The sequence below is a fragment of the Amphibalanus amphitrite genome, unplaced genomic scaffold (genome assembly GCF_019059575.1).
Source record: "Amphibalanus amphitrite isolate SeventyFive unplaced genomic scaffold, NRLGWU_Aamphi_draft 000930F_arrow, whole genome shotgun sequence".
In the NCBI taxonomy this organism is placed as follows: Eukaryota; Metazoa; Arthropoda; class Thecostraca; order Balanomorpha; family Balanidae; genus Amphibalanus; species Amphibalanus amphitrite.
The window spans coordinates 144,713-165,070 of record NW_024882424.1 but is presented as its reverse complement, the minus strand read 5'-3'; the positions used below and the strand labels follow the sequence as shown (position 1 = coordinate 165,070).

Sequence of the window (20,358 nt, the reverse complement as noted above, 5' to 3'; positions counted from 1 at the left end):
AAATTTACTTTCCAAACACTATTGCATGCTAACAATTATTGCTAGCGATTTCACAGGAACACGGAAAGCTGATTAGTCAATTTAGTAACGTCATTAATCTGTGTTTCTTATTAATTAGTTTCATGTTTATCACTCGATTGATTGTCGTGTTTTTGTACCGGTGGCTGAATGCATAGGATGCGTCGTTCGCCTATTTATTGTGATTTGGATTGTTGGTTTTAGATTTGTATATGTCCTCATGAGTGTATCTTTGCTGGAAAAGGACCGACAAGTGACAACTAGCAGGACTTGAAGTTGTATAATACAGAACTGAGATTGGAAGACTTTTTTGACTATGGAGGGTCCTGCTGATATTTTACCTTCCACTCTGAAGAAGTCTGTCGTCGACGCAAAACTTTTGCTAGTTGGGGCTGGGGGAATCGGCTGTGAAGTTCTAAAGAACCTGGTTCTTTCAGGTTTCAAAAACATTGAAGTGGTAAGTGTGCTTGTTAGCCTTAACTGAGTTAACCGTAGATTGCAAGGCATGATGACAATGTAAATAATTTTGACTACGTCCTGTCGGTGTGATTGCCCTCGGCTGGTGCATGGTGTGGTGTGGATTTACTTCCACTGTGGCACGGCACTGTTTTTATTTGTAAAGTTGTGCGGGCTCTACTGTGGTACAGCTCTGAACTCGACCGTGGATTACCAGTTCGGCTTGGTTCAGTTTTCATTGATCATGTATGTATTGAATGTATGTATATTTTTATTGATCATGTATTGATCATGTATTGATCAGTATGGGGGAGGCACAGAAACAACCTTTCAATTTCCAGTTTTCACCAGTCACCACCCAGGACATTATTTAACCATTTTCTTGACTTACTCCTTCATTCACATTCAAACTCTTTTTCAGATTGATCTGGACACCATTGACGTGAGCAACCTGAACAGGCAGTTTCTGTTCCAAAGGCAGCATGTCGGCAAGTCCAAGGCCAAGGTGGCCTGTGAGGCCGCCCTGGGTTTCAACCCATCCGTCACCCTCAAGGCGCACCATGACAGCGTCATGAGGTATGCTGGAGGTGCGGGTGGTGCTGCAGTCTACCGACTGTAGTCTGCGCTTCATCTGTTATTGAAATGAAAACACTAAGCGGCAAACAGCTTTTTGAAATGAAGCTGAGAGAGAACATGAGGTGTAACAGACTGTGCGGTTTGTATATGGTACAGCTTTTCTGCTTTTTCATTGATGACTTGGTGACAACTCTCAAGCATTGCATACCCTACATAGTTTGCAAGTTGTAACCTACTTTCAGCACACGCTAATTCTAAATGATGATGCTGTTTTCACCCCGCCAGTCAGGAGTACGGCGTCAACTTCTTCAAGGGCTTCACGCTGGTGCTGAACGCGCTGGATAACCGGGCGGCTCGGAACCACGTGAACCGGATGTGTCTGGCGGCGCAGGTGCCGCTGGTGGAGAGCGGTACGGCCGGCTACCTCGGACAGGTCACGGTCAGTAGGGGGACAGTTGGGGGGGGGGGGGGGGGGGTCAGAGCGGGACGGCCGGCTACCTGGGACAGGTCACGGTCAGTATGGTGGGCGTGGGTCTGTCTGTACGGGGGGAGGGGGAGCGGGGTCAGGGCGGCACGGCCGGCTACCTCGGACAGGTCACCGTCAGGGGGGTCAGGGGTCAGCCAGGTAAAGGTCAAGGGCTGTGACATGGTGGTATGACGGGAAATTGTTTGTCGTTTTGGTGGAGCGCCGGTCTCCCGGTGGTAAGAGAGCAGTTTGAAGTCGCTCTGGCGCCCGATATACTCTGGCGTTCAATATATAAAGAATAGTGATGTTCTAATTGAAAAGTCCCAACCTTCGGATACGAGACTCTGTACGGCCATGCACCTACGTTGGCAAGTGCAGCCACAGGGAGTGGTACGGACTGTGTATCGACTATGCCATCACGTTTACTGAATTTGGCATCTTAATTATGCTATAAATCGGAATCCCTGATAAGATGACATAATATTTCAGAGCTTGTTCAGTGCACATTGTGTAAGATACTCTGCTGCCTTTATAGGTTCTGCTTTCGTCAATCCGTTGATGTAAAATTTTAAGTTTAAGTTAGAAAATCGAAGCGGGCATCTGGAATGTTTAAAAGTGTCATGATTTGTGTATTGGTGGGTACTCGCACACTGCCCTCACCTGACGTCATTAAACTTACAGGTGATTAAGCGCGGCGTGACCGAGTGCTATGAGTGCCAGCCGAAGCCGGCGCAGAAGACGTTCCCGGGCTGTACGATCCGTAACACGCCCTCGGAGCCCATCCACTGCATCGTCTGGGCCAAACACCTCTTCAAGTGAGTCGGGGAGACACCATCGGGCATGGGCCTGACGATGTCTGAGACACCGGGGTCTACAGCGGCCGCTGTCGCAATTTATCGTAACAAAGTTAAACATTTGAAGTTTGCAAACCGTGACGTTGCAGCCATTGTAGTCGTGTTCTGAAATGCATTACCGATCGTCTACCTAAGATAACCTCGAGAATACCTAAGTCTGTAACTTTATTTGCGTTCCCACAGACTGCGTTGCTCCGTATTTCGTTACGATCCGCCTCGTGAGGCTTTTGTCAGGTCACGTGTTCTCGCGCACAGCGAGGTGATTCTGACGTGTGTGCGTGTCGTTTTTAGTCAGCTGTTTGGCGAGGCGGACCCGGACGAGGACGTATCCCCGGACACCGCCGATCCCGAGCTGACAGGTGGGTGCCGGCCGACTAGGCAGACTGCACGGGGCGGGACAACTTTGCTGCTTTAACGTGCTGTCAGCTCTGGAGGGAGGGGATGGGGTATCGTAAATAAAAAGGTATTCTGACGGAATAAACAAATTATGCTATTCAGCTGTTATAAGTTCTGAACAAGGAGGGTCGACCACCCATCCATGAACCGAAGGTCATTTTGACCTAAACATATCAGTAACATACACTCTGCCCTCCTGCCTCCCCACTCAGGTGACGCGGCCGGCTCGGCGGCTCTCTCCGAACCAGCCCGCGAGGACGGTAACGTAGAGCGGGTCTCCACGCGCGGCTGGGCGGCGCAGAATGACTACGAACCGCGTAAGCTGTTCCGCAAGCTGTTCAATGACGACATCCGCTACCTGCTGACGATGGATAAGCTGTGGCAGAAGAGGCGGCCACCCACGCCGCTCGACTGGGACACTCTGCCTGACGCAGGTGAGGAGAGAGAGAGAGAGAGAGCAGGGGCCAGGGGAGGGTGTCGTAGCTGCCCGACGTAGGTGGGGAGAGCAGGGGAGCGAGTCGTAGGATTGAGAGAGAATTGTGTTTGAGTTTGCGCATTGGCTTGGAGTTCCTTATTTAGCTTGTCATTGCTTACAGGATTGGTAGAGATGATTTGTCAGAATAGAAGCGAACCAAGGGTGGGCTGATCATTTATTGGTCAAGGACTCAAGGTCATATCCATTTCGAATCTGATCGGGGTTTTGGTTCGAAGAGTCTTCTGTTGTTTATGCTCTCTGTTAATCAAACGCCATATAGCCTCGTTGCTGGTGCGCCCCATAACACCAAATCTGCTAATCAAACGCCAAACAGCACCAGCAGGTAACACCAGTCCCTCCCGTCCCCCGCAGTGGCCGACAGCAGCAGCAGCTCCACCGCCGACTCGTCCCTCTCGGACCAGCGTCTGTGGCCGCCGGCTGAGTGTGCTGCCGTCCTGGAGCGCGCTGTCGGCCGGCTCAAGGACCAGCTGGCCGCCCGGCCCGCCGGCGACCATCTGGTCTGGGATAAGGACGACGAGAACGGCATGGACTTTGTGGCGGCGTGCGCCAACCTGCGCGCACACTGCTTCGGCATCCGGCTCAACACGCGCTTCACCATCAAATGTGAGTTTGGGGTGGGACGGCGGTTTTGATGGACTGCAGTGTAGACTGTAATGAAGTGGAGAGGGAGGCCGTGTACTGCCGTGTGGTGTAACCGTAGGTTGTTTGAAATAGACAAACACTATACGTTAGAATTGTTTTTCGATTGAAAAACAACCGGAGCTAAGGACGAGGTATGTGTGTGTGTGTGGGAGTGATTTCGGAAAGTTTATGAAGTTTACTGAGCTCTAAAGGTTGGTAGGTACTTAGCATCAGCTATGATGTAGCAAAATTATTGTTAAAGGCGATTGTTAAGAGCTAAACGGCCCAAACTCGAAAATATGATCACCACCGCCTAGAAGCCGGACGTAGTGACCTTCGTGTAATCCCGGTTGACCCCTAAACTGACCTTTCCCGCGGCTGCCGTCAGCGATGGCCGGCAACATCATCCCGGCGATCGCCACCACCAACGCCATCATCGCTGCCATGGTGGTGTTTGAGGCCTTCAAACTGCTCGAGGGACGGCTGGACGACTGCAAAACGGTACGGCTGGGGCGGATGGACGCGGACGGGGGAGACTGGGCGGCTAGGAGGGACAATATTATTGTGCCAATATGGAGGAGGGAGAGAGGTTGGGTAGGGTGTAAATCGTCCGCGTTTTTCGAGACGGAGCACGCTTGTACGCTTTGGTAATTGACGATTCACAAGAGATGAATCTTGTTTTTACGTTTCTTTGTTCAGAAGCAGCCACAGACACAGATATAATCAGCCTTTAATGGCCCCTGCTGGCTCTGACTAAATACAGCCTCCTCTGACTGCTGACCGCAGTTCACAGTCGACCCGCCATGACTCCCCCGTTGACCCACGTCTGACCTGGGCCTGCCCTCCGCGCCGCCAGGTGTACCTGAACCGGCAACCCAACGCTAGGAAACGGCTGCTCGTACCCTGTGTCCTGGAGAAGCCCAACCCCAAGTGCTACGTCTGCGCTGAGAAACCGGAGGTAGGACTATTCGGAAAAGCCCGAATGAAGCTGTCTAGACCGATGTAGCGTTGAGTTTGACGTGTCTTGTGTATTTTTTTTTTTTTTTTGCTAGAATTTTATCGCTAGAATCGATTGCATGTAGACGTACAGAGTAAAAGAGACGGAGAGCAAACACCCACCTTTGCGCAATAGGGAGTCTAGCTGAATGTAATCGATAGAAACAGAACAGCTGCCACGTACACAGCTCAACAACTGCCAGCTACCACAGATCTAGACCGTAACTATTCTGCATTGTCTGACCACCTCCCGCTTCTACAGGTGACGGTGCGTCTGGACGTGAGTCAGATGAAGCTACAGGCACTGGAGGAGCGGGTGCTGAAGGCGGCGCTGAACATGGTGGCTCCGGACGCCGAACTGCTGGACGGCCGGGGCACCATCCTCATCTCGTCAGAGGAGGGAGAGACGGCCGCCAACGCGCCGCGCACCCTGGCCGAGCTCGGCGTCAGGGACGGCGCGCGCCTGCGCTGTGACGACTTTCTGCAAAACTACGAGCTCATAGTCAATATCGTCAACAGGTGAGTGGGTTAAGAGAAGGAAGGATGTTAGGTATCTTGCAGGACTTAGGCTTTGTGACTGATCAATTGGCCCTGAAAGTTCTCGCTCATGGATGAAACAAAATGTCACGAAGGCCTCCTATATGCATTTGTATTTTGCAGGCTAAATTAGAAGTGCAATGTTAGCCGCGTAATGATTGCCATTTTCAATGTTAGCCGCGTAATGATTGCCCTCCCCCTCTACTCCACACAGCACGGAGCTACCGGACGGCCAGGAGTTTGAGGTGGTGGGCGACGCCAGCCAGCTGCAGCCCGCCGCCCCCGCCCGCGCCGACGGCGAGGCGGGTCCTTCCTCAGCGGACGCCGGCGGCTCGGCGGCAGCCAACGGTAGCGGCAACGGCGCCGGTGAGTCGGAGGGATGGCTCGGACTCCGAGCACAGGGTTCTGTGGGACTGAGGGAATGATTTTAATCGGCATGGTTAATTCGTAATGGGTGGTGTTGAACGATCGATCAGACCTCCCGGTGTCAGTGTGATTGTCTTTAACGGATGCGTCCCATGCTGGATTGTTAGTGTTCTGATGCATTCAAAACTTCGAATAAACTAAATTATAATTCACAACACGCATTCCCGCTATCCACCATACGTGTCATTGTTTCGGTAGGTTCTGAACTTCTCTAGATTCTAACCCCCCCCCCCCCCTCCCCCTTCTCCTTCCAGGCAAAGCAACGACCACGGTCGAAGACGACGACGACCTGGTGTGTCTATCCGAGGGAGAGGACGGGACCGGGACGGACGGGGAGGTCCCCACCGCCACCACTACCACCGTGGGGACGCCGGCCTCCAAACGGCCGGCTCAGTCCGACCAGGGCACGCCGCCGGCCAAAAAACGCCGAGCCCTCAGCGGATCAGAGTCGCCGGAGGTGATCGAACTTTAGTGCGAACTCTTGACGCTGACCGGGCGGGTAAGGCGGAGCGGTACATGTGTCTGTGTCGATAGAGGTGGTGCCGGTACAAGACAGAGAGAATAAGGAGGCATTGAGAAGGTTCATGAGAAGAAGAGAGGATGTTCATAAAGCTCATACGGGAGAAAAGTACGTCCCCCCCGGCTCTGTCGTCGTAAGATTGGGACATGCTACATTGTTTCTGCATAGTAATGTGACTACGTTACAAAACCAAAACTGGTTGTCTCCTAGACCTCTGTATGTTACCAGCTGACGATTCGATACTTTCCATCTTCAATGGAAGCTGATAGTCCATTGGTGAGTCCAAGCCGTTTCGACACTGAGAACGAAATCTGCTGGTACCGCCCTGGATGGACCAAACGCCGTTCCTGCGGCGGCTCCGTGTTCTGTGAGTAGCTAGACATTGTGTTCCTCTCGCTCGTTTACTTCGAGCCCATCTCTGTGCCGTCTTACCACACTTACCACAGACGCCAAACAGAATACACTTTTGTATATAAGTGGCTGTATTGTCCAGTATGTACAGACAATGCCTGCGAGATTCTGCCGCGCCGCGTCCAATGGATATACCCGGCTTCAGTTACATAGTCTCCGCGCGTCCGGAGCCCGGCGGCGCGCCACCCACCGTTGGCGCCAAATCTCCACGGCGTCCGCTCGGATACACGGTTCGAGCGCCACATCTCCCACACAGCTCACTTGCTCAGACCGGCGCGCGCAAAACACAGACACAGTAAGCGCGCCACTGAAGCCTCCAGAGATTATATAACAGAACCTTTATACAGGCAGCACTGCGCGAGCCACAATACAACAAAACCAACGAGAAGAAATAGACAATAAACGATTCATCCGACCGACTAGAACCCAGTTAACGACTCAACAACGAGCAGCATCAGTCATACGTGGCACATTCCGTCCGATACGATGTCTTGGAGCCGGGTGAGCCGTGTTAGTACATGCAGTCGGTCCTGTTCCCGCTCGATAAACACAGCGGAGCACATTTGGTCAGCTCCAGGCGTGGCCACTCGTGTTACAGAGACTCGACTCCGTGGCTGTGACCAGCTGTCATTAATATTCCCTACCGTAGATCTCAGTCTGTCGGTACAGCTCTCGCACGAGCGGCCTAGACTGTCGCGGAGTTGGTTACCATTTACCCCATATCCTGCACAGTTCCGAGTCGCGCTGCCCAGCCATTTTCGATCATCACCCGAACAATAACACGTTCCGGCGCCAGCTCGGCGAGCACCGCGAAACATCAGCGAACGTCACAGTAACATCACACACATCACATCACGACGTCAGCCGCGCCGGCGGCGGTCTCTCGCTCTCTTACGCACACGCCACGCATTCCCCGTACAAAACGCGCGACAACACAATACAGACGGCCGGTCAGCGTTCCTGAGTCGGTTGTTGGCCCTCCGAGGCCCGCACAGGGGCCCTCGGGTGCCGACCAGGGGTCTACTGACACCCCGGGGATCTTGGGGGCATCCAAGGGTCCATTGGTAATCCCGGGGCCTCACAGGGCCCATGGCGCCTATCCAGCATTCGGAGAGCTCGCAGTAACCACATGGTCTCGCAGGGCCTCAAGGGCCATCCGGGGGTCTACCAGAACACCAAGGTGCCGCACAAGGTCCTCTCAAGCTCCCAGGGCCCTCTGGCCATTCAGGGTCTGTAAAGGGGTTCACGGGCCAGCGAGGGCCTGTCCTACACCCTGGGACCTCACTGGACCCCAGTGCCCGTGGCGGCGGCTGTGCCGGACGCGGTGATATTCGAGCCCCGTACCCTGACCGCTCAGGAGCGGAACACGGGCACCTGGCGGTCCGCCGCCGCCGCCGCTGCCGCCGTCTGTCGGAGCTCCCCTCCGCGCCGGATCTGGTCCATCAGAGAGTGTCGCTGCCTCTGCTGACCATCCCCGGCCGAGAACGAGCCCAGACGCAGCAGCGGCGACGCGCCCACCCCGCCGTCCGCGAACCCGCCGGGCACCGGCACCCCGCCCAGGGCGACCCCGACCCCGCCGGCGGCGTTATACTGCGGCGCGGCGCCCCCTGCCGCCGGGGAGGCCGCCGCCGCGGCGCCGCTGAACCCGGTCGGACAGGCCGGCCGGTGCTGAACGGCGTTCAGGGAGCGCACGGTCTCAGAGACGCTGCGCTGGGGCCGCCAGTTGGCGGAGTGGCGGCGGACGGGTGGCGGCGGCCGCTGGGTCTGGGAGTGACACCGACGCAGGCCCGGCGGGGGCAGCGAGTCCGGGTCTGGAACAGCAGCACGGGGAGGGGGTCAGGGTGACGGTTACAGCGACGAAGAAGAGGGGCTAGGTGAAGGAAGAGAGGGGGCAGGCGGGCAGGTGCAGAGGGCACGTCAGGATCAGGAAGTAGAGGGAGGGCGCTCCAGGGTCGAAAGTAGAGATGCCACAAATTTGCAATTTCATTACCCGCCCCGCCCCGCAGCTACCCCTTGCCCAACCACAACTACCCGCAAGCTGATTTTGGCTGAGCCGAACCCGCAAAAAACCCGCAATTTTAAAAACCTGCTTTTGCAAGAAAAAAATACAGCTGGGTCAATGCTAGAGCTATATAAACCTTACTTGCTTCATTGCTGTGCAGAAAAAGGCAGCCAAACAAATAGTAAGGACTTGAAATTTCTATGCTAAGTCCTCAGGAAGTGCACACTGGATAGTGGAAAATGAATAATGCATCAATTGATCAATACATTTGAAATTCCTTTCTGAAAAGATTTCAGTAAAATCTTTCTCTCACCTTACCCTTCAGCATTGGCTGTGGATCAAAATTTCACTCTAGCTCCCTCTCAATATTAGGCTTCTAGAATGATATTGTTATCAAAATGAATGTTGATATAAAAAGATATGCGATTTCCAGTTAAAAATAAATAGTGACACGTTGAATAATGAGTATCCAGTCGATCTACACATAAAACAAATCATGCAAAATCCCAGCAAAAACCAACTAACCACCAATGAACCACGCGTTTCTGGAAACATGCGTCAGAAGCGTCACCAACAGCTGATTGCAAGGAATGTTTCAGCGACTAAATTATTGCAGCCGTAGTTAGTGCGAACTTGTTGCGAAAACACCGCTGTATATGAGTGTATAATGCATATTCATGTGCCATTCTGATAAAGTTATTTTACACAACAGCTAAAGTTTTACAATTCAGAGTTAATTACCTGTTAAAAAATAAAGAGACAGTTAATACTAAATTAAATGTAATAATTTTAAAGATGGTCTTGGTAATGCTCCCCGGCTGGTCATCTCTCGGCATACAAATGACAAGTAAAAAGACAAAAGAAATAAATGCGACCAGCTACGTGGTTTTGTAACATGTATAACTGTTATTTTGAGGTATTCAAAAACCAAAACAGAAAAATTGATTGTAAAATTATTATTGCGTCATCAATGTCAGCTTTCCTTCGCCCCAGAGACCAAAATTGACGCAGTCAAATGCCAATCCTTGTCAGAATGTCGGAAGTGCGCCAGTTTTGTATTGCGTTATGTTTGGGCCGCATGCCAGTCCATATTTTGATTTTTTGTAAGGGTAATTGGTGTTATTTTCGTAATATAGGGTGGGACAGAACATAGAGTAGGATAGGTAATTAATGAATTTGCATTGCATCAAATTTTGTTTAGCTGATAGCTCTTTTTTATGCCGACCAGACGCAAATAAAGTAACATGTGGCATTTGCTCTGATTTTCAACATCTCATTTAAGTCTGGGTTCTTCCATAATGTATATCTAGTGCACACTGCACATAGACTTCAGTTCAGCTTCCTATAAGTTTGTTTTCAGGTTCTTTTATGTTTTATGGAATGCTTTCATCAGCATTTACTTAGGTATGCTTTGTAGTTTGTTGCTTGTACCCTGGTTTGGTCATTGCTAGACTGTGGATGCTATTGCTGGTTGTTTTCAGTTTTGCATTTGAAATGTGTTACCTTGATATATTTTTATATTTGGTTCTGTTTTATAAGTTATTTTGATGAATATTGTATTGTTAACCTGAGCAAATGCACTTGACATTGTGTTTTGCATCTAAAAAAATAAATTTATAGGTTCTTAAGTCTGACCGCCAAATACCCGCCACACGACAAGTTTTGCTTCTCGAACCCGCCAAAAACCCTGCGGGTTTTGAAAACCCGCAGAAAGCGGGTTCGCGGGTTCAAAAGTGGCATCTCTAGTCGAAAGGAGGGATTCCGGAAGGACTGATTAAGGTCCAATAGGAACCGTGCGGTGACTGAAACGTTGTCAGGTTTAAAAGGGACAGGAGAGAACGCACAGGGCAGTGTAAGGGCATCTCGGGAGGCGGGGGACCGGAGTCCCGGTGTAGGCCAGTGGTCAGACGGATTCTAGACATCATGAAGTCCCGGTCGGAATTGTTGCGACATGACAGCAGCTGCAGCTACCTGTTGCGTCTATGTATGTTGCAACCAAGGCACTTGTAAGCACACTGATAAGATTATTAAAAACACAAATAACCGATTAAATGTAATGCAGCCTGCATGCATTCCATTGCGCATTACAGTAAAGAAATGAAGCATCAGGCATGTTCACCGCCCCACCATATTCTCGGGAGGGTACACAACTTGCTAGTTCTGTCTCTCACCTGCCGGCGCCGCCACCGAGACGGGCCGCCCCCTCTGCTCCTCCGAGACGTCGCAAAAGTTGTTTAGCACAAAATCAGGCGGCGGCGGAAAGGCTGGACCAAAAGAAGCGGACCGATCAGGGCTCAGACGGGCAGACTAGGCCGGCGGGGTAGCGACTAAGGGGGCGAGTGCCCCCGCTAGGCGGGCCGGACATATAACACGGAGCATCACTGACGGCGACACGGGCAGAGCGGCATGCACAACTGAGGAGTTCAGACACAGACTGCCGACCGCACCCGATCACTCTATCAGACACCTGCACACACTCCTCCCTAGTGGGCTGAATAACGGCAAACAATGCGCTAACTGTGTCAACGGGGCTATATTCTGGACTATTCTACATATATGCAGATTCGTAAAATGTTCTGTGCATGTAAAAGATCAGCAAAGCATACAATAATTAAAATATGAGCCTAAAGCACCAGTCACATCACTCTGTCAAACACTCAACCTTCTCACACACAGTACCAAACAACAGCTAACATCAAAACACAAAACAAAACCCGACTACACCAATGTAGCCAACCTCTGAAAGCCAGGCAGACTGTGCCGTAGCTGTACAGGCGTTACCCAACGGCCACCGTCCGGGTTACGTGTGTCTCTATGTGGCATCTCATGCTTCTGACGGCGGCGGGGGCGGTGGAGCGGGGACAGACGTACCGTCAGTGTGCGCAGCTGCCGGAGCCGTGTGGACGCTGCCGTATCCGCTGGACGCCGAACCGTCACTCTCACATCGCTCAAACTGAGGAGAGAGTGCGGGGCAGGGGAGAGTTAGAGGGGTCGCGGTGAGGCTAGAGCTGAGCAAGGAGGAAACTAGGGCTGTCGCTCAAGCAACGCATGAGGAGGTCATTTCGGTACTAGGGTAACGGTGGACATTGGTTGAGCCGAATACGAATGTTATGAGCCCCTGCTAAATCATTCTACGAGAGCATTAAACATAACTTTCAGATGAAAAGGCACTGTTTCTGGGACGATATCGTACCTTTGGCGGACTGTAGTTGGTGGGCGTAGTGGGCGTCTCCGGCTCCGGCTCCGGGGTTGGAGTGGTGCAGTCCTCCTTGGGAGCCGTCACCAGCTCGGCCGTGTTGGCGTACACCGGCTGGGGCACCACTGTCGGCACCAATGACAGCAGAGCGGTCAGCAAATTGGTTATAACGCACACACAGCCTGACAGCGTGCATAATAACAAGCAACGTCACACATGTTGTCACCGAGTCATTGAGTCAATGGAGACTGTGAACTGATGACGTATATGACACAAGATCTGAGAAAACCGAGACCACATCGAGTACTCATCCCTACTTTCCATCTGTTTTAGCTAGCACTCACAACTCGTTTCGTATCTATCATCCCATCAACCCACGTCTCACCGAAATGTCGCCCTATCCATCCCGCTCCCCACTCACACATATGCGGTACCGCCTGGTTAAAATCCGGCAGCTGTACGGCGGCCGGACAGGCGTAGTGGCTGTACACCTTCGCCTTGGGTTTGCCGCGGCTGCGCTCTGACTTTTGCGGCACGGGCGGCCGGCCGGGCGGCGGCGGGCGCTCGGCGGCGGCGCGGGCGGGGGCGGCGGCGGCGGCGGCGGCCGGTCGCGGCGGCAGGAACGTTAGCGCGCCCAGAGGCGGGCGGTGGTGTACTCCGCCCCGCTCGTACGCTGCGAACACGGAGAGGAGAGATCAGTGGAGTGTGGGGGCGGCTCGACATGCGGGTGAATATGAAAACATATACTGAGACTGAGAGGTAGACCATGTGTGGCCTGCGAAACCACATACAGCCGTTGATGGGAACCATGTGTCGGATTTTTACATAAACGGGCAATGTCTGTGAGATGAACCGCCAGGCCAAGGCTACCCTGATGAGAATCATCCCACTATTAAGACATGAGATGGGGAGCACAGCCCAGTGGCTGTAACGTTATGTAACTATAACAGCAGTCGTACCGGGCATAATTGGTCCGTCCATCACACAGGGGGCCTCGGAGGGTAACCGGGTTCTACAAGGCCACCGCCAGATGTGTTCATTTCGTACTGCTGCACCCAGATTACACTTATAGGCCTGGGGGCTGAACGAAGGCACATGACTGCCTGAGGTAGATGTGTGTTGGAAGATACACGCCACCGCGCACACAAGACATACACCCACCTGTCGAGATGGTGTGCGGCCTCTCTGTCGGTGCCGCCGCCGGGGCCGGGGCGGGGGCGGGGACGGGCGTGTCCTCTTCCTCCGGAGTCTCGGGCGCGGACGGCGGGGTGACCGGCCTCACAAACAGGGTGTCCTGGGAGGTGAACCCCGAGTCCCTGGACACGACGCTGGCCAGCCGCGGCGGCTGCGCGCCGGCCGCCGGAGGCGCCGCCTGGCTGAACGAGCGGGGTCGGGACACCACCTGGCTGCCGGCGGAGGTGGCGGAGGCGGCCGCGGAGGCTCCGGAGGCCGCCGAGGCGCCGCCTGCCGAGCCACAGGAGTTGAGGCTGGCCACTGAGCAGACGGAGGACTTGCGGGAGCCCAGGGAGGAGCTGTGACAGGGCGAGCTCGGCGTGGAGTCGAGACGCCACGGCTCGCCGCCGCCCTTCAGGTCACAGATCACCTGCCGGGGGGAGCGGTAGGTCAGGTCAGGTCACAGATCACCTGCCGGGGAGAGGGGTAGGTCAGGTCAAGTCAGGTCACAAATTACCTGCTGGGGATGGGCGGGTAAGGTAAACATAGACGGGCAGCTCACGGTCCACAGAATATCCTGAATCCCCAGAAGAAGTCAAGCCATAAGTTATACTGTACAGGGTAGATGATGGATCGTCGGCCAAGGTACGCACTGAACATGATTTACATACCTATCAGATGCAAACCATGGTCTGACTTACGCAAACTTTGAAATTAAAACATCATCAATACTGCTCGATCTCCATAGCATACAGATGCGATCACATGATTGTACGTTGCATTACATAGTTATTATGCTCAGTGCTCGCATTACATTACGTTCTACAGCGTCAATAAGCCAGTGAGAACACCTCGCGTTGAGCGCATTATGAACATTCCATCCAATGCACCAAGCATGGCCTGGTAAATGCTGCCATACACCGACACCGTGCTACGTTCAATCATTCACAGCCCCGGGGACCTCCCATGGGAATCCCGGAAGCTTTACGGTGAAAATCGTGTAAATATCCCAGGCGACGCAGCAGCAAATGGGCCTTTTATGAAGCCACGATGGAAAGCTGCACATTTTAAGTGCCGTGCATTACGGGCCTATTATTTCACGTCGGGAGCGGGGCGCGTGGCGGGCGGACGGGAGGGAGGTGGTGGTCACTGGTAGGTACAGTTTTGAGTGCCTGTTTTACTGGGGATGGCACTGGTTACCTGTTGGCAGAGCGGGCGGACGGGAGGTGGTGGTAGGTACCGATTTTACATCTGAGTAAGTGGTATCGGTAGTTACCTGTTCTGACGCGGCCGGCAGTGAGAACGGGTCGGCAGTGTTCTGCTCCAGCTGACTGAGCACCTCCGACAGGTGAACCATCTCGCCCATCACGGCCACCTCGCCTTGCTGGGGGTAAAGAGGTCACAGTGAGGTCAGATAGAGGTCATATAGGGGTCATATAGGGTCATATAGGAGTCATATTAAACCATCTCGCCCATCACGGCCACCTCGCCTTGCTGGGGGTAAAGAGGTCACAGTGAGGTCAGATAGAGGTCACGGTGAGGTCAGACAGAGGTCATTCAGGGGTCTTATAGGGGTCATACAGAGTTCACAGAAATGGAACAAGCGGACTATACGATACAACACGGCCAAACACCTTGATGCAGGTTACGTAGAACGTAAGATGTGAAATGGATCTGCAGAGGACCGCACAGGTCTTAGGCAGCAAAGCTCGCCAATCAATTTACCAATGCTAAGAGCTGCAAGTTGTCTTCTTTGCATCATCTCATCTCCTTCGAAAAAGAGCTTCGTGTTAGAACTACCCGAACTTCATACCCTCAACTTCCCGGCGGCAGCTCACAAGAGTTCGAGGCGTGTGCTCTGACAACTTTTCCAATCGTCTCCGCTGTTGACGGCACATTTCGTCCCTGTGCTGAACAGGGTAACGGTCGGTGATGGGGTCTGTTCCTCAGACTTCGGGGCCGAATCAGTCCCGCTGGGATGAGATGATTGGTGATTGGTGTCGGGTGTCAAACTCGACAAATCTCGCAGGCAGGTGAGCTAAAGTTGAACGATTCCAAGGTGAGCGACCGTAAGGATGGCATTGGATGATATCTCAAAGGTGTGGCAATTAGATATCATTTCCTAGTTTTTCCAGATAAACATTCGGGCAAAGGGCACTGCCCTCCTGTTTGATGTAACGGCTATAGCATCATAAACACGTCGACTTCAGTTTATGAACGCAATGATGCAACATATCGCAGCGCGGGTGCGCCTGGACACCTATCATGACGGCGATATTGACACAAACAGTATGGACCGTTAGTACGGTATAAACAGCCGGTCATATCACTAACGGACGTCATGTGACCCGGTGCACCCGCTGCAGCGGTGCACCATGCTGACGACAGATCTCCAGGACCGCCACACTTTTGGGTTTCGTCGAAAAAGGAGTGCAAGGGGCGAGAGAGAGAGAGAGAGAGAGAGAGAGAGAGAGAGAGAGAGAGAGAGAGAGAGAGAGAGAGAGAGAGAGAGAGAGAGAGAGAGAGAGAGAGAGAGAGAGAGAGAGAGAGAGAGAGAGAGAGAGAGAGAGAGAGAGAGAGAGAGAGAGAGAGAGAGAGAGAGAGAGAGAGAGAGAGAGAGAGAGAGAGAGGAGAGAGGAGAGAGGGCTGAGGGCGAGAGCGAGAGGGAGGGGAGATTGAGAGCGAGTCGTCTCCGGCAGTCTTCTGAGACACTTCTGACAGCGGCTGTCTCCGCTCGGCGCCGAGGGTCCGGCTGAGAGCCCTCGACTCGGTCCGATGGGCTCCCCGGGGCCTGAGAGTAACTGCGGCAGATTGAAAATTTACGGCACACTCGAGACGCGCAGATGATCACTCCCAGATTCTGCCCCAGCTCTCGGAGCGCACATGATGGCATGGTTAAATTCCTTACCAGCCGGACTCTGATCTCCGTTTTTGGCTAAATTCAATCACTGATGGAATAATATCGGTAGAGAAACGAATAAATTCGAATATATAGGAACATAAGTCGTAAATGGATCATGCCATTGAGCCCGAACTACTAATTGAATTCTTAGTTTAGCCGACCTAATCTTTGTCTCAATAAAAGGTCACGATTCACTCCCAGCCCAGCTCAGCTAATCACATAGAGGCTCCAGACCAGCCCAGAGGTCTTATCGATTAAATTCCATCCATCGACATCCATCAGCCGTCTTTCGAGGAAAAAAAAAACACATTCTCTGGTCGAAGCTTCTCTGATCATCTGAGCCCACACCAACGCACACATTGGCATTACTGTCGCTAATCCCTTCCTACCCCTTCGCTTTCAACATATCCGCCATATATTATTCCATATCACACATACTCGAAACATCATAGACCTGTCAATCGAGTAAGTACCTACTCTCTTATAGCTACCACTACCCGCCCGCCATGGACAGGCCCCCGAGTAGCGACAGACGGACGGCCAGTGGCCATTCAGAGCTCTCCATTATCCAGAATGTCGGTCGATGTGGCTCAGTATTCTGGGAGCCAGAATGGACGGCCGGATCAGGTTAGGTGGGCTGGGCTGGTCAGGTGGGCTGTATAGGCCGGACTGACCGGCAGGAGTGGGTTGGGTCAATTAAGGTTGGCTTGGTTGGAGTCGGCTGGGTCGGGTGCGACGGGTGGGTTGGATAAGACAGCTACCGGGTTAGTACCTAGCGCTGTACGCAGGCGGAATACGGATCAGATAGACACAAAAATCCGGATAATAAACAGCACTTATGACAGCCCAGATGAACGGATGATACCATGAAGCATGTCGATGTCATCAAGAGCGATTTGGGTGTGAAGCGATCATGGTCGACATGGTCTGCAGATCGCACCTGTAGCTCAATTGTCAGTCACAAGTAGGCATTTATTTGACGCTGTGATTTTCACCGGGCCTATGACGTCTTCAAAGGTCTTGTCATTCCCCACTATCTATGGCTCTAAACAGGTGAGCTGTCCGAATGGCGTTTCCCCTTGATTTTCACCTCTGCACCTGCTTGAACGACAAACTGGATTGTCACCACAGGACGCCCCTACACCACGTGGTCACTGCGCCCGCCAGTCCGGCGCCGGGGTCGTGCCGAGCCGCCGTTACAGACCCCCCCCCCCCCCTCCGTCCCCGTCGCACCCGACACGTCAGGTGACTGGCGACGAAACCAGGTGGGGCCGGGCCGACTGAGGTCACGTGACCGCACCGTATTGACGGACGGCCGCCGCGGGCGGCGTCACGTGACTGCGGGTCGATGGAGGAGGACGGTGGCTGAGTACCTATGTGGCGACGTCACTGTCGAGGAGGGGTCGCCGTCGGGTCGGGTCAATCCGTCGTTGGTCTACAAGAGGCTACTGAGTAGCTGGTCGCTCGTTTAATGATCCAAACTCCCTAAAGTTTCTTGATGCCCGATGTAAGAAAGCTTGCGCTACAGAACTCACAGAAGTCCCCCGGCAGGCCTCACAACTCACATCAGCTCAAAGAATTTGGGTAAAAGGGGTCCCTGCGTTGTGTAACGTAGTCCCTCCTAGCACTGCATCTAACCTACCAGTCTTCCCCGACGTAATCTTCAACTCTGAACTCACCACGACGGGCTGGAGGCAGGAGACGAAGCGGCAGTACCGGCTGCGTTCCTCCACCATCGCGGCCGAGAGGGAAGAGCGCTCAGAGTCCTCCAGACGCTGTAAAAAAGAGGAGGGAGTTAGTTACAGGGAGGACACACTGTCAGTTACAGGAGGACACACTGTCAGTTACAGAGAGGGAGGACAGACTCCTCAGAGTCCTCCAGGCGCTGTAGGAGAGAGGGCAGTATAAGCGTCAGGGCGGACATGGCGTCAGAATATGAAATGGAACATCAAGGGGTCTCCAATATCTGTAGGAGGGAGGACGAGTCATAGCAATGAGTATAACCATTGAGTAGTCCCTATGGTAGCGGAAAGACATTACGCCCATATCCCGCAATATGTGGGGATTGCATGGGATAGTTTTTCTCTAGTGAGAACAAAAGGTGAATGGTTACGTGCCTACGCCCTCAGACACAAAAACAAGAGCAATAGGCATTGGGAAAGAAGGCATACTCAGAGAAATGAGCCCTGTACCCACAAAAAAGACGGCCAATTCCCGCAGTGACAGACAAATCATGCCACGTAATGTCTCAGTCATTGGCCATCCATCTAGGGTAACCAGCTGCACAAAAAGCGGCAAGAAGACATCACGTCTACATAGCTCTCCTCTCTCGGATTACAGCACATCCACTAGAAGCTCTCCTCACGCAGCCCCCCCCCCCCCCCGTCACCGAATTGAGTAACCCGCTGATTAGTATTCCAGCGGCAGCGGCCGCCCGGTGACACCATTCACCTTATGACGGGCCGGAGAACAGACGCGCTCAGTGTCTGACACGGTCTCCACGTCTGCTGCCGAGCCGAGCCGCGCCGGGGTGCTCACTGCTCACCGCTCGCACACGCAGCTTTCGCTCTCACTTCTCCCATTCAGCTCACCGAAATACGTGCAAATCCGCCGTGTGTGACACCCCAACTCAGCCAAAGTCGTCTGATCCGACGAATCCGTCCGATCCCGCCGCCTATCTCTCTCGGAGACGGCTTTCCAAACCGGCGCACACTGGGCCGATCGCCAGGTCTAGCACGACATGGGTAAAAAAATCGAACTTTGTGGATGTGCAATGAAACCTATACCAATTTGTTCAAAAATGATCATACTACATTGCTGTGGTCTTTGTTTTCCAACACAATTGCTATTTCATGGCGAAAACTCAGCTTAAACACGAGCTTCGGAATCGTTTGGACCGAACTCGTCCCCCCGCACTCTTCAACAACGTATCTTTGATCCACGAAAACAATCACAATTTGAGGAGGAATTCCACATTTATATACATCAAACGATAGCTCCGGGTTTGCAGAACACACATAACCACATGAAAATGGCGAACTCTTACTTGGTTATGATGTATTGGCACCGCAAAGATTTAAAGACGAAAATAGAATTTCACATGATTGATGTCACACACAAATAGACTTTTAAAAAAAGTGCCGCAGAGTACCGCTTCGAAAATCTCGCTACATGTCAATGATTCATTGCACTACAAGATCCAACAGTCATTTTTTGCGACTTTTTGCGACTTTGGATGTAGCAGCCAAACATCAACCTGCGCCGGACCGGTGCTCGGCGTCAAACGCGCCGGGCCGGGAGGTGTTGATTGAACACTCCCCTTCTAACTCGGCTCTTGGGCCACATAGCGACACGTAGTAAGTGGCATTCGAAAGAACGCCCAAAATTCCAAATGAAGTAATTAGTCATTTCTAAGTCAGGTCAAAGGTCACGTCACCAGAGGTCATCAAAGGTAAAATGTTGCGTATATCAACATTTCTCGAAAACCGGCCCTAACTTCGGGGACCAATAGAGCTACATCGTCGCGGAAAAGTGCATTCAATTGCTCTTTTAGCGGTCTTTCTGAAATAAGCCCTCAGATTTGGCTTAACCCTCGCCCCTAGTGGTGTTTTTCCAGCCGCGAACGTATAGAAGGGGTCCGTTGGACCCCCCCGCCGTTTCGCCCCTGATCGAGCTAGAGCTTCGCGGAAAAGACGAGCGTGTTGCCCGTGACAAGAGGAAGCTGTTGATACCCAATTGTAAGGTCCTAGGTCATTGGTTGACCTTCCAGGTCAGGTCAATGACCCAAAAGTCGGGAAAATCGGGACCTGTTAGAACGTCGTAAAGGGTGGCTGCTGTTTTTTTTTTTTTTTTGGGTGCTGATCACGAATATAATGTTATTTACGATCATAGATGATGTCTTCATACATTTAGGCCAGGTCGGGCCAGGTCAGGTCAGGTCAACCAGTAAGGGTTTTGCCGGGTATTTGCAGTAGGTGGCAACCGCCTCTGACAGCTTTGTAACATGTTACGAAGGCACCAAAGCTACATAGTAAATGCTCAAATGGTTGCTAGATTCGAATTCAGCTCCAAAAACTAGCCTAGAAACATGTAAAACTCGAAAAAAGTGAACCAAGGTCATCAAAGGTCAATGACCTTACCTGACCTTCTGGTGACCTTGACACCCACCCTAATGCATGGGAGCAACATAATATCCCATGTTTGAACGCCTTAAACCAAGAAAAGACTGCAAACCCGCGGCTAATGCGAGCCGACATACGCTGAATCGCGATTCCGGCCAAACATGGTCTCGAAAGAAGGTCACAGGTCAAAG

At 52.6% G+C, this 20,358-nt stretch overlaps 2 protein-coding genes across 2 annotated transcripts in view; one reads left to right on the top strand and one right to left on the bottom strand.

Annotated features, from left to right (window-relative positions):
* The first annotated feature begins 37 nt into the window (after window positions 1–37).
* Window positions 38–6,838, top strand: LOC122368187 (SUMO-activating enzyme subunit 2-like). The gene is made up of 12 exons (XM_043341891.1): window positions 38–475; window positions 896–1,050; window positions 1,336–1,489; window positions 2,198–2,331; window positions 2,662–2,729; window positions 2,979–3,200; window positions 3,614–3,865; window positions 4,272–4,384; window positions 4,740–4,841; window positions 5,142–5,398; window positions 5,631–5,782; window positions 6,097–6,838. The coding sequence occupies exons 1-12, from the start codon at window positions 335–337 to the stop codon at window positions 6,312–6,314; spliced, it is 1,968 nt and encodes a 655-aa protein (XP_043197826.1). The 5' UTR covers window positions 38–334; the 3' UTR covers window positions 6,315–6,838.
* Window positions 6,827–20,358, bottom strand: part of LOC122368180 (protein MTSS 2-like) — an 82,595-nt gene continuing 69,063 nt past the window's right edge. Inside the window, exons 8-15 of the mRNA XM_043341881.1 lie at window positions 17,726–17,821; window positions 14,421–14,528; window positions 13,133–13,574; window positions 12,393–12,644; window positions 11,969–12,096; window positions 11,647–11,728; window positions 10,947–11,039; window positions 6,827–8,584 (exon numbers count right to left, since the gene is read on the bottom strand). Coding sequence (XP_043197816.1) covers window positions 8,127–8,584; window positions 10,947–11,039; window positions 11,647–11,728; window positions 11,969–12,096; window positions 12,393–12,644; window positions 13,133–13,574; window positions 14,421–14,528; window positions 17,726–17,821 — 1,659 coding nt within the window. The 3' untranslated portion in view covers window positions 6,827–8,126. The remainder of the gene's footprint in view (window positions 8,585–10,946; window positions 11,040–11,646; window positions 11,729–11,968; window positions 12,097–12,392; window positions 12,645–13,132; window positions 13,575–14,420; window positions 14,529–17,725; window positions 17,822–20,358) is intronic.

Bases quoted from the DNA above. Each gene is read 5' to 3' on its own strand.
- LOC122368187 (XM_043341891.1), top strand. From the start codon at position 335: ATGGAGGGTCCTGCTGATATTTTACCTTCCACTCTGAAGAAGTCTGTC. The intron at 476-895 runs GTAAGTGTGCTT...ACTCTTTTTCAG, and splicing joins GTTTCAAAAACATTGAAGTG to ATTGATCTGGACACCATTGA. The intron at 2,332-2,661 runs GTGAGTCGGGGA...TGTCGTTTTTAG, and splicing joins TGGGCCAAACACCTCTTCAA to TCAGCTGTTTGGCGAGGCGG.